Below are 13,198 nucleotides of genomic sequence, written 5' to 3'. Positions count from 1 at the left end.
CCCCCAAAAAAGCAGATCACCAGGCCTTTACTTCTAAGATGCCTCTGGGTGGATGTGACCTTTGGGTTACTGAGACCCTGGTTTGATTCTTGGCCACTGCACCTCCTGAACAGCTATCACCCACCTGTCTGTGCAGGTGTACATGTTACTGTGAGCCTGAGCAGGCGTCAGTGGCACTGCCAGACTAAGAGAGACTAAGAAGAAAGGTTGGGTGATCTGCTTCATAGGCAGTGCATACTTAGTGAGTCACTTGACCTGTGGGGCAGTGTTTTTGTTTGGCTGGGGGCCAGGCCTGTGGACAACCCACACATCGAGAGCTTCTCTTTCTGGCTTCATGGATGAGTCCACTTCTTTCCTCCAGCCTCCGTGGACCACCTGCATCTACCACCAACCCCACCCAGCAGCCACAGCAGCGACTCAGAGGGCAGCCTGAGCCCCAACCCGCGCCTGCACCCTTTCAGCCTGCCACAGACTGCCAGCTCTGCCCGGGCTGGGCCTCGGGGCCCCTCCTCACTCTCCAGCTCGCCCCTCCTCACCGCCCCCCACGTGAGTATCCGCTGCTGACCCCTCTACACCCCTTCATCCAAGCTTTTGTTGCGTGTTTCTTTCACGTAGCTACCAGGACAAGGAGCAATCCCTGCACTTTTCATTCTGTATTTGCTGTTAAGCCCTGGTGGCCTAGTGGTTACATAGCCGGCTAACAGCCGGTCCACTGTTCAAAACCACCAGCCACTCTGCAGAAGAAAGAAGAGACTACTACTCCCTTAAGGATTGACACTCTCAGAACCCCCAGGGGCAGTTCCACCCTGACCTAGAGGGCCCCTGTGAGTCGGGACCTGCTTGAGGGCAGAGCGTCCGGTCTGGGTGTAGGGCAGCAGTAGCAGGAGCCCTCGTGGCACAGTGGGTAAGCACGTGGCTGCTGGGAGAAAGACTTACCAGTTGGAACCCCTGCAGACAGATAGTCTGCATCTGTACATCCAACGGCCAGTTCTGCTCTGCCCTGCAGGGTCACTGAGCGGGCTGGTGTTCGGGCTCAGAATCTGAGGGCTCAGGCTGTTTGACTCCTAGTCTGTGGGGTTGGGGGAGAGGAGCTACCATTCTCTGTTCCTTGCTGGTGGACAGTGGACAGTGGGGTGGCCGGGAGGCAGAGTCGGCCATGGGAGTGCCCTTGGGTGAGACTGTCCCCTGGCCCTCTGAGGGTGATGCTTCAGTGTAGAAAGACTGCACATTTTTATTGTGGGGAAGGGGTGACCAAATGCCAATAAAGCTGAGCCCCCTTCCAAGGTGGGACAGGGCAGGGGGCACACCACTCCACTCAGTCTGGACGCTCCTGGGAGGCCGGAAACCCAGTCTGAACGATCACATCTGAGTTGATCGGGTGGGGGCTTTCTGGGAGGGGCTGGCCTGAGCCTTTGTTTGGCTCTTCCTCCAGTGACAGCCCCCCCCCCCCCCCCCGAGGCCCCTGAGTGTTCCCTATCTTTGCCTCTACCTCAGAGCTACGGCTACTCCCGGGAGCAGACAGGGTGGATTTCTCTCTGAGCCTTCCAGGGGGTGGGCTTCCTGAGAACTGACCCTCTCCTCCTGGTCTGCAGAAGCTGCAGGGTTCTGGCCCACTGGTCCTGACGGAGGAGGAGAGGCGGACCCTGGTGGCCGAGGGCTACCCTGTCCCCACCAAGCTGCCGCTCACCAAGTCTGAGGAGAAGGCCCTGAAGAAAATCCGCAGGAAAATCAAGAATAAGGTGCGTGCTGCAGGCGGGGTGGGTGGTGGTGGTGGGTGGGTGTCGCTCACTGTAAGGGCAGCCATGGCTCAAGCTCAGAGAAGGTGTAGTCTGCCTCTGCAGAGACTTAGGGCAGTTCTGCCCTGTCCTACAGGACCAATCAGCTGGGACCAAGTAGCCCTAACCCTAACCTTAACCTTAACTTAAGGTTGTCTCAAGTAGCCCTCTCTACTTTCTCTCTAAGCTCCTAATAGTTATTGCAGTGGCTATACAACTCACAGACAAAATTCTTGATGAAAGGGTTTATTAAGGAAGCTAAAGGTTGAACTGCAAGGGAGAAATTACTCAGAGTAGAGTAGTTTATCGGGATAAGGTACAAAGTTCCTTCAAGGCCGCTGAAGGATGCCTCCAGGGCCTACCCCTCTGTTCTAAGCCTCTTTCTGAAGGCATTCAGCTCAAGCTTTGTGGAGCAGCAAACTCAGGTCCCTGAATTAAGTGTCCAGAGGCTCCTCATCCCAGTAAGCCTCAGCTCAAAGGCATCAGCTCCACTTCTGTGGAGCAACCAGCCCAGCTCCCCCAATTAAGTGCCTAGAGGCCTCCCACTCGGCCAGCGAGCCTCCTCCACAAAAGCACACAGCTCAACATGCTACAGGGTCGGTGTCGATCACTGTTCCATGATCCAAATGCTGGTTTTGCTGCTGTTTCTCTGATGTCCCTGCTGTCTTCTGGATCCAGAAGGGTCACTGTGCAGGGGTCTCAGGTCCAGAGGATGCACTCCACCCCTGGCTCTTGCTGGGAATGAGATCCATCCCCTTGCTCCTCAGAAGGCACATTTTATACACAGCAGGATGGGATGCCAGGGAATCCTGGGTTCACCATCATTCATAGGTGACTCCTCTTAGTATCTCCCCCCACCTCACCCAGACCCGTGCAGGGACGGTCGTTTGGTGGGATTTGGGCTAGAGGAGCTGCATTGAAAACCTAGCGGGGCAGCTCTGCTCGGCCCTATGGCAGTGTGGCAGTGAGTCAGAGGTAACACCATGGCAGTGGGTTCAAATTGAGCCTCAGTGGGGAACACAGAGAGTGGGCCTCTTGGGAGCAGGGTGTGAGCCCTCCATGATCCCGTCCCTCTGGTTTGCCACTCTAGGCCAGTGGAGCCCAGAATTGAATTTGCATGCTGTGGACAGAGCCCTGGTGACACAGTGGTTAAGTGCTTTGGCCAACCTTGGCCAACCAATTCTAGCCAACTCATGTGTGGTCATGCCCTGGCCGGAGACCAAGGCGGTTTTAGTGAGAGGGCAGTGAGGGGCATTGGATGGTGCTGGCACTGCTGATGTCAGAGGTGAAATCAGGGGTCTTGGGTCCACAGGGACCTCAGCTGCAGGACCCCAACGGATGAGAACTCTCCCTTCAGCATTGTTACTGGCTTTTCAGCAGTCAGCGGCCCTCGTGGCACTGTGGCTTAGATGCTGGGCTGCTAACTGCAAGGTCGGCAGTTCAAACCCACCAGCTGCTCTGAGGGAGAAAAACGAGGCTTTCTGCTCCCATAAAGATTGAGAGCCTCGGAACCCCTGCATGGGGTCTCTGTGAGGTGGACTCAGTTTGACGGCCGTGGGTTTGGGGGTTACCTTTATAAATGTGATCCTTGGGTGTCTGTGTGATGACACCACCCAGTGACACCCGGCAGGAGTACAGTCAGAGGAATAGGCTCACAGCGTGCACCCTTGGGTCTCAGGCCCATCGAGGCTCGGGACCGGTTCAGGCTGGAAAGTTGGGGGTGGGCAGCCCAGCAGGTAGCCCCAGCCATCAGGCACAGGGTGGATGATGGGAAACCTGCCATAGGTGAAAGAAATAAGGTAGCCCGAACGCAAGGGCTCCTGGGATTGTGGGCAAGCTGCCTGGTGCAGCTGAAATTAACGCCCCCCCCACTGCCCCTCCCCCCCAGATCTCTGCCCAGGAGAGCAGGAGGAAGAAGAAGGAGTACATGGACAGCCTGGAGAAGAAGTAAGTAAGCCCCCTGCTAGGCGGGCTGGGTTTGGGGGCAACGAGTAGTGAGAGGAGACAGATAGGAGACGTGGGCTCTCCCCTGAGTTCAGCAGCTTTCTGCCACCTCCGGAGACCCGGCAGTGCAGAGGGTTACGCACCAGTGCGGCAGTTTAAATCCACCAGCCCCTCCGAGGGCAGAAGATGAGGCAGCCTGCTTCCATAAAGACATACAGCCTCTGAAGTCCTGTGGGGCAGCTCTGCTCTGTCCTCTAGGGCTGCGTGGGCCCCGGTGGGGTAGTGGTTATGCATTGGGCTGCTAACCATGGGGCAGCAGTTTGAAGCCACCAGCCGCTCAGGACAAAGACCAGGCTTTCTCCTCCTGCCAGGATCTTACAGCTTCGGAAACCCTCAAGGCCAGGTCTACCCTGCCCTGGAGGGTTACCCTGAGTCACAATTGAGACAAAGGCAGTGGACTTGGGTTTGGGCCAGTTGGAGGTTGTCTGCGGTGCTTGCCTGCCACCTAGTGGCAGTTTGCAGGGAAAGTGAGTGTGCGCTCGATGCCCGTGGCCCTGGTCCACCAGCACTGAGTGAGTCCTGCCTTCCTCTCATGGCAGGACATATGGGGACATTCGAGCACAGTCTGGGCTCCCTGGGGCAGGGTGCTGTTGTGTACCTGTCATCGAGATTCTCTCAGACACAGAGTCTGGGAGGAGCCGGGTGGGTGTCCTTTATCTTCCGTCCACTGTACATCCAGCCAGCCCTGGTGGAGTCGTGGGTTATACCTCACCCTGCTAACTGCAAGGTCAGCAGTTTGAACCCACCAGCTGCTCTGCTGCAGAAAGACAAGGCTTTCTAATCCAGAAGAGCACCCGTCTCGGAACCCCAGAGGGCAGTGCCACCCTGCCTATGGAGTCACTGAGTCAGTGACGAAGTGATGGCTGTGGTGAGGCTTTGAGCTTACAGAGTGTGCTGCAGCCCGCCCAGTGGGGCAGCTGGTCAGTGCGCCTGGCTGCTGGCTAATAGGGTTGGGGTTTGAGCCCACCCAGAAGCCACTCAGGAGCAAGACCTGGCAGTCTGAAAGTCCAGGTAGCCCAGTTTGTGCTGCACACCTGGGCACCACCAGTCTGCCTGGGCTCAGCCACAGCCTGGACAAACGACATCTTTCCATTGTCTGCGAGATGTAGGGTCAGGTGGGGTGGTGACAAACCAGATGACGTGCAATGCTAGAGCATTGTTTCCCAGGTGACACATCCATGCGTGGTCCATGGGAGCCAGGCCAGAGCTGCACCTCCATGATAGTCTGGGGGTGAGGGGGCAGCAGACATGGCTGCAGTGACTTGGGATGGGGTTGGGACAGCGGACATGGCTGCAGTGACCCTGAAGGGCACACAAGTCTGGAATCAGGATTCCTTGTCTTAGGATCTGAGTTCTTGCCCGCACTGCTCTCCCACCCCAGACCCCACAGCTCCTCAGTCCTTCTTCCAGGGAAGGACCGTAGCACTGTAGGGCCCCGGTGGTACTGAGGGCACGGACAGGCATGAGGTGGAAGGAAGCAAGCTTGCAGCCCTAGATGAGGGGTTTATTCTATACTGGCCTATTCTCTCTGTCGCTCTGTCGCTCTCTGGCTCCTCACCATCCTTCCTAGCTGAGGCTGGCTCCTGCGTGGCCTGGGCTCTGCAGATGCTAGCTGATTTTCTCTTCTCTCTCCCCTGTGCAGAGTGGAGTCTTGCTCAACTGAGAACCTGGAGCTGCGGAAGAAGGTGGAGGTGCTGGAGAACACCAACAGGTGCGTGCGCTACAGTGAGAGGCGGGGCTGAGGCCAGATGGGAGAGCAGGCAGACCACCTGGGCAGTGCAGTTGTGCCCACACGCAGAGTGGCCCTGCTTCACCCAGCTTGCCTGCCGCACATGTGTATCTGTACACATGCACCCACACATGCCCACGTGGACATATGCACGGGCTCAGGTCCATATACACTAGTGCACACATGCATACACACACAATGCATGCCCACACGTAGACATGATCACACATGCACATGTACAAGCACATGCACACTCACTAGGGTATACATAGATGTGTGCACTTGCATGTACAGGGCGCATATGCATGCTCACACACCTAGAACATGTGTGTACACATACACATACATGCACGCACACAAGCATACACACATACAGGGGGCAACAGTGTCCCCCCCTGGCTCTCCTACTTGTGCCAGTGTCTGAGCAGGCAAATAGCACCAGGAGCCTGACAAGATGCCCTTTGTTTCCAGGCTGTCAGGCCTCCTCTTTGCCACTTGGGGGCAGCAGAGGCACAGCCAGGCTGTGGACCCTGGTCCTGCACTGCCTGCTCCTGTGAATGTGACCTCAGGCTCACTGCCACGGAGTTGATACTCGCCCACAGCGACACTGTAGGACAGGCTAGAACTGCCCATGCGGGTTTCCGAGTCGCTCCTTTACCTCAGGCCGCAGCACCCTGTTCAAACACCAAAACAAAACCAACAAGTAATGCGTGCTTAATCTGAGCAAAAATCAGGGAATGCAATTCTAAAAAGAAGAAACATCAACAATCTCCATGAAGCTGGACCCCTGCAGCACCCTGTCCTCTTGCAGAGGCCTCAGAACGTCCTCACCCAGGGCTCTGGAAACGTGTTCACCGAGTGTGTCAGGCTAGACTCTAGAGAAGTAAGCCGTGTGGTGTTGTATATCCCAAACAAAATGCAAACAGGAACTCACCGTCGCCGAGGCAAGGCTGACTCATGGCAACTGTACAGAAGGTAGACTCGCCAGAATGACACCTGCTTTGAGGAGCAGGAAGCCTCCTCTTTTTCTTGAGCAGCTGGTGGTTTCAAACTGCCAACCTAGTGGATTGCAGCCCAGACTGTAACCTCTCACCCCAGGGCACCATACTACATAGAGATGTCTGGCTTACACAGTGGTAGAAATAGCTAAGTCCAAGGTCGTTCCAGTCAGCCTTCTCCTGACTCGGAAGCTAATGAACAGGAAGCAGCATGAAGCAGAGGCAGCAGGGGGCACAGACTGGTGGATGCTAATGAATCCACCGTTGGTCGTCCACTGAGACTCCTGGGACCAGCAGGCGAGAAAACAGGAGATCAAAGTGCCAGACCCAGGACGCAGCTCTGGCAGAAGGCAAAAAGGGTCCAAGAGGACTCAGCACTGCTCTTTCTCTCTCTTGCTAAAAGGCTTATGACACCAAGGAGGGCTCACCAGGCTGTGCCACAATTGATGGGCTGAGCGTCGCCCCTCCCCTTACCCAGGAGTGTCTAGTAGACAGCATCTTTATCGTCTCTCCCCATCACACGGAGTGTAGACGGGAGCCTTCCGCCCTCCGGGGGCCACTGCTCAGGACCCCCGTTTCCAAAGCAGGACACAAAGCCCCTGGTGGCAGCTGCAGCCCCTGACTGCAGAAAGCAGCCTTCTCCCCTGAACCCCCTGGTGGTTCGCTGGCTGTGGTTGGTTTTGGTGCGTGACTTGAAGAGGCCTGTGGGTGACGTGGGGAACTGCCCCCAAGAGTTTGCTGGCTTTGCCCTGTCCAGAACCGGTGGCTCTGCCTGTTTCCTCTGCAGTGGCATTGGGGGCAGGGGGTGCGGTGTGAATTGCCAACTGGCTGCCAGCTGAGGCCCCCTCCACCCCCTACCCCACCCCCAATGTCCCTATGGCCTTCTTCATGGCTGCCCTCTGTCGCACCTGCAGGACCCTCCTTCAGCAGCTGCAGAAGCTCCAGACCTTGGTCATGGGCAAGGTCTCCCGGACCTGTAAGCTCGCGGGCACGCAGACGGGCACCTGCCTCATGGTGAGGCTCCAGGGGGACCCCTTGTCCCGGGCTGGAGGGATGTTGTGGGCAGCTCTGCTGCCACCTGACTGGGCAGTGGCATGGTCGCAGTTCCTGGCACGGCCTGGAGGTGCTGGGAGGGTGGAGCCTGTTGGCACAGGGTGGAGTGGGGACAGGTGGGACCTATTGGAGCATAGAGGTAGGGCCTGGGGATAGGACTTAGCACAGCGAGGGGCAGCAATGAGGGCAGGCCTGTTGGTACAGTTTCAGGGACAACTGGAGGTGGGGCCTGATGGCACTGTTGGGGGGTGTGATATTGAGGGGGCAGGGCCTGGGGGCAGGGTCTTAGTGCAGTGGGCAGAAGCTGATGGGGGCGGGGCCTGTTGCAGCCCGGGGACCTGAATGCCTGCTCTGTGCCTCCCTGCAGGTGGTCGCGCTCTGCTTTGCAGTGGCCTTTGGAAGCATCATCCAGGGCTCAGGGCCCTACCCCTCGGCCACGAAGATGGCACTGCCCAGCCAGCAGTCCGCTCCGGAGCCCTACACTGCCTCCGTGGGTAAGCGCCGCACGGGGACGCGATTTGCGTGCGTTTTTCCGACTTGTGATCGGGATCTCGGAGAAGCCCGGCAGCCGGTCTCCAGCAGGGCAGTGGAGCTGTGGCACAGGCTGCTGGACCGCCGCACGCCCCTCTCCCCCCCGCACGGACAGAGACGCCGGGCTCTCATGATAAACCCAGGTCTTGCCTTTATGAGCTCTGATGCGGGGGTGGGATGTGACTTCTCAGGGGTGGGGCACGGGGGCTTTAAAGGGGCCCCGATATTTTAAGAGACCGCTCACGTCGCTGCCTCCTGTCGATGGGGCTGTTACCATAGTGGGGGTTTCCAGACTGAAAGTCAAGCCTCCATCGTCCTACAGAATAACACACCGAAAGGGGAGGGCCAGGTACCAGCGGGGAGCTGGGAGACACTCACCCAACCCTTGCCCCTTCTAAGGCTGTGCGTGAGGTCTGGTTTTCTCTGGCAGGTGGATCCCTGCCAGGTATGTGACAGGTGCGAGCCTTTTGACAACATAATTTCAGGGGCCAGTTAGGAAATCCTTTCCCCAGGGGGGATGCATCTGTGAAAGTGAGCAGGAGCCGGTGGCAGCCTTGCTCTCGCAGGAGTTGCGGGGGGGTGGGGGGGAGGTTTGGCATCGAGCCAGCTGGCAGCCCGGCTGGCAGGTTCAACCAAGGCATGGAGACGATGGAGCCGGCCTCTGCTCTTTGACTGACAGCTTTGTCTCTGAAGCTGCAGCCCACGTTACGCAATCCGTAATGGCTCTGTCGCCTTCCCCCTCCCCCAGACAGCCTTCCTTCCTAGGAAGGAGTTGGCACTGCAGCTCCTGGGTTGAGCTCCTGTGCTACATGAGTTGTTCCGTGTCTCTGGGGAAGCCCACGGTCCTTAGCACCCTTGTCCGGGCCCTGGGATCGCCCACGGGTATGGATGCCCCAGGGTCTCTGCTCATGGGGCCCTGCCTGCCTTCTCCCCAGTGCGGTCCAGGAACCTGCTGATCTACGAGGAGCCCTCCCCGCTGGAGGAGCCGTCTGATGGGGCCTCGCCGGGGGAGCTGGGCAGCTGGGACAGGGGCTCCTCCCTGCTCCGGCCGGCGGGGCTGGAGTCTGGGCCCGATGTGGACCTGTCCCCGTTCGTCCTGTCGGAGGAGATGAGCCTGGAGAAGGCTGTGTTCCTGCAGCTCCAGCAGCACCTGTGAGTGGCACCCCCCACCCTACCCCACCCCCATCTGCCCCATCTCCCCTCTGTGCCGCAGCCTGGCCCGCCCCCCCGCTGTGGTAGGTCTTTCCAGGAGCAGGGGCTGTGGGAGTCCCGGAGCTTAGATAGGGAGATGACCCCATGTGCTCCCACATGTCTGCTACATTGGGTGTCCCAGGGAGCTGCATACACGAGGCCTGAGATGAGCGCTCGTGGAGCCCCTGGTGGCACAGACCATTAAGCGCTCCCAGCTCGCCCCAAGATTGCAGCTGGAAGCTGGGACTGGACTCAGATCTCCTACTGAGAGGAAGGCAGCCTTGCCAAGCCAAGGTAGTTAGCCCTCCTCTGCACACGGGGACTCCGTGATTCACACGCCCCCACGACCATGGGTGTGGGACAGCTGCACAGTTGGGATGGGGTCACCATCAGGCATTATGCACACAAGGGCCCCCAAATGGCCGCTCACAGATGGCTGGCTCCTGCTGCAAGCGGCTGTATCCAACAGTTATGGTGGGTATTCCCTTTGTGAACGTACAGCCCATGCGACTGTCCAGTATGGTGACAGTGGAACGGGAGGCCAACTCACCACGGGGAGGAGGGGTCGCACACACGCTCCTGGGGTGTGGCCTGGTTGGTGGCTTTCTACCAGTATATTGATTACTGTTTCTGCTTGGTTCATGTTTTGCCCCCTGTGGGTGACTTCACTGTTCTGGGATGGCTTCCTGGTGTCTGACAAAGGTGGGAATGTTCCCAGTTGACACAGCACAGCCCGTCAGGCCTGCCTCACGGCACTCATACAATCACTCAGCCAGGCCGGCCGGCAGTCAGAGTCAGCCATCCGCCATAGAGTCAGCCATGCGGGTAGTCAGTAATGCAGCCATGCAGGTAGTAATGCAGCCATGCGGGTAGTCAGTAATGTAGCCATGCGGGTAGTAATGCAGCCATGCAGGTAGTCAGTAATGCAGCCAGAGTCCGTCATGTAGCGAGTCAATGACACAGCCAGCTGGTCAGCCATGGAGTCCAGCCAGCCTGTCGCAGTCAGCCATGCAGTCAGCCAGTCCATCAGTCAGTCTGTCAGCTATGCAGTTGTAAAGCCTTTTTGTGACCAGTTTGCATCCAGGCACCATGGGTCATCTCAGAAGTGCATGAGCAGAGCCCGAGGGTGGGGGGAGACTTGGGGACAGAGAATGGCCATTAGGAAGAAGCAGGACAAGGGGGCCTGGCCAGCCCCAGTGGTGGCAGTGGGAGAGTGCAGAGCATGAGGGCTACCCTCCCCCTCTTCTCTCTCCCTTCACAGACTCAGCTCCAAACTGGAGGGGAACGAGACGCTGAAAGTCATCCAGCTTGACAGAAGGGTGAATGCCACCATTTAAGAGGTGGCCCCCACCCTCACCCCCACCCCCATATCTACACGTCCAACCCCGTCCACGGACATCTGCTTCTTCCCTCTCGCTGCCTTGTCTGAATGTGGGTAACCATCGGAGGCTGTGGACAAGGAGACCCCGTCAACAGCAAATTCGGCCCCAGCTCCATGCGCCCCCACCCCCAGCCATCTCTTACTGCCATAGGAAATGACAGTGTCACTGGACAAGGGGCAAGAGGGCTGCTCCCGCAAAGGTGCCAAAGAGCAGCCTGCCTCCTCCCAGGGAAGGATGCCCCCTGACCTCACTTCATAGAGAAGGACATCTGACTAACTTTCACCTCCCGGAGGACACCCTCTGACCCTCACCTCCTTGAGAAGGACATGTCTCCCTCACTTGGGACCCCAGACTCCAGCCACAAACACATCAGGAGGTCCGACACCCTCCCACCCTGCCACTGCCACCCACTGCCCTCGCTGACCGGCGGGGTGGCCTCAGGCCGCACGTGCAATGCTTGTGGGAGCCAGGCTTTCCCTCCCTCTAGCAAGCTGTCCCCACCCCTGAGGTGGTTCCCCCAGTGCCCCCTCCCCCACCCCAGCTCCCTTCCCCTCCCGCTTGTAAATAGTATTTATTAGCTCCCTGAGGTGGCCACCAGCCCCACACAGAGGGCCCCTGCTGCCCTCCAGAGCGTCAGCCCAGGGCCCCCATCTGCTGGCCCTGCCTGGGCCTTTTCTCCTGATCAGAGGTCTGTGAAATCATGCCAGCCGCCCCTCACAGGGGTCCCCACAGGAGGGGTTGGGGTGGCGTGACCCGTGTGTGCTCTACACCCAGAGGCTGCTCCTGCCCGGCTCCCCTGGTGCAGGAGTGGGTGGGGTGGGCAGCAGGGACTGTGAAGGGCTGCTGCTGGCCTCCATGTCCCCCGATGAGGCCTTCCTCCTCACCTGCCTTATCCCAGGGGCAGGGCTGAGACCCCTCCTGGGCTGGCGAAGGTCTCCCCATTAGAATCAGGTCTGCCATTTCGCAGCTCACCCAAAGAGACCCCAATCCACCTCCCTGCTTCCATCTCCTTTCCAATGACTGGGAAGTCACTTTTGTAGTAAACAACCACAGCGTTCCTTGTTGATGCAAAGAAGAAATGGAAATTGCCTTTTTTATTGTATCATGCAGAAGACTACCCCCTACGAATAACCCCCCCCCGAGTTTGTAAAAGATTTAATGTAGGAAATGTACTTAAAAATTGTGTATTGTATAACAGGTAGCAGTTGAAGTGCAGCCAGACGCACCTTAGAGGCAGGGATGGCTAGACATCTTGTCACACGCTTTGGACGTGTTGTCAGGAGGGGCCGGTCCCTGGAGAAGGGCACCGTGGTTGATAAAGCGAGGGGGGAGCAGAAAGGACGAAGACCCGCGGCCAGATGGATGGACACAGTGGCTGCAACCAGGGCCGCAGATGGCAGGGACTGGGGTGCTGGCGCAGGACTGGGCAGTGTTTCCTTCTGTTGAGTCAGTCCCTGGCAGCAGCAGCAGGTGCGGCCTTTAGTGACCCCTCCCCTGCCACCCCTCCCTGTCTGAGGTGGGATTAGCTCCCCACTTGGCCTTGGGTTCTGCTGCAGTAACTGGATTTGTTGTCTGCGCACCTCGTAAGCAGATTCCAGCTTTGTCTGTCCAGGTGCACTTAGGGCTGGCCCCTGCCATGATGGGGGCTCAGATGGGGCAGTGGCCAGGCCATCTCCTCAGGCACAGGGGGTGGCCCTGTGGCTGACCATCGAGCTCTTCCCCCCCTCCCTGCTTGAGCGCCTCCTGGGCCCAGATGGTGTGTGCTGACCATTGGCCACTGCTGACTCGCCTCTGTGTCCATCATTGTCCATGCATAGGTCAATGAGTGGGTACCCAGGAAAGATCCAGAAAAAACCAGTCACCGTTGAGTTGATCCTGCCACACGTGGGTGCTTAGACCTGCCCCCCCTTAGGGTTTCCACAGGTTGGGGTCTTGGAAGTGAATCCCCACGTCAAGGCACACATATCTGGCTGCACTGAGACCCCACCTTTGGGCGAGTAGCCAAGTGCTTGAGCCATTTGTGTCTCCAGGGGCGCCAGAGAGGGATGGCTCCTCTCCGATGGGAGTGTGCTGGACTCTCTAGGAACGCCCGGGCATTGAGGACCAGCTGAGCCTCAGCTGTCCACAGGAAGGGCGATGAAAGGCCTGGTCCACTCAGGGCGGGGTTGACCTGTTTGGCCTCCGAAGCCTCTCTCATCTCCCTGCAACCGCCCTCTCCCCCGTGTTGACCCAGCATTTGCCAAGCTGAACCTGGGGCTCCTTTGTGCCAGAGCTGAGACTCAGGAACCTTCTGGTGTGGACACCTGCCATCGGAAAGCAGGTCCAGGTCCAGCATGCTGCAGACAGGTTTGTCTGCTCACCTGAGTGCTCAGGAAACCCGAACTCTGTGCCCGGCTGGCACGTTAGCTTCCCTGCGCCGTGCCCTGTGTAGGGAACAAAACCATAAAGGCAGAATCGGGGCCTGGAGCGACTGCCTCATCTGGACGGCCCCAGGGATGCGTGTGTGCTATAGAGACCCCACCCGCAGACCCCCGA

General features: G+C 58.4%; 1 protein-coding gene across 1 annotated transcript in view; it reads left to right on the top strand.

Annotated features, from left to right (window-relative positions):
- CREB3L2 (cAMP responsive element binding protein 3 like 2) overlaps nucleotides 1–10,649 on the top strand; it is a 69,364-nt gene extending 58,715 nt beyond the window's left edge. The window contains exons 5-12 of the mRNA XM_075558716.1: nucleotides 362–546; nucleotides 1,593–1,739; nucleotides 3,664–3,722; nucleotides 5,422–5,490; nucleotides 7,421–7,520; nucleotides 7,927–8,053; nucleotides 9,026–9,242; nucleotides 10,543–10,649. Coding sequence (XP_075414831.1) covers nucleotides 362–546; nucleotides 1,593–1,739; nucleotides 3,664–3,722; nucleotides 5,422–5,490; nucleotides 7,421–7,520; nucleotides 7,927–8,053; nucleotides 9,026–9,242; nucleotides 10,543–10,618 — 980 coding nt within the window. The 3' untranslated portion in view covers nucleotides 10,619–10,649. The remainder of the gene's footprint in view (nucleotides 1–361; nucleotides 547–1,592; nucleotides 1,740–3,663; nucleotides 3,723–5,421; nucleotides 5,491–7,420; nucleotides 7,521–7,926; nucleotides 8,054–9,025; nucleotides 9,243–10,542) is intronic.
- Nucleotides 10,650–13,198: the final 2,549 nt, after the last annotated feature.

This window comes from Tenrec ecaudatus, chromosome 9 (genome assembly GCF_050624435.1).
Source record: "Tenrec ecaudatus isolate mTenEca1 chromosome 9, mTenEca1.hap1, whole genome shotgun sequence".
Classification (NCBI taxonomy): domain Eukaryota; kingdom Metazoa; phylum Chordata; class Mammalia; order Afrosoricida; family Tenrecidae; genus Tenrec; species Tenrec ecaudatus.
This window is presented reverse-complemented; position numbering and strand designations above follow the sequence as displayed.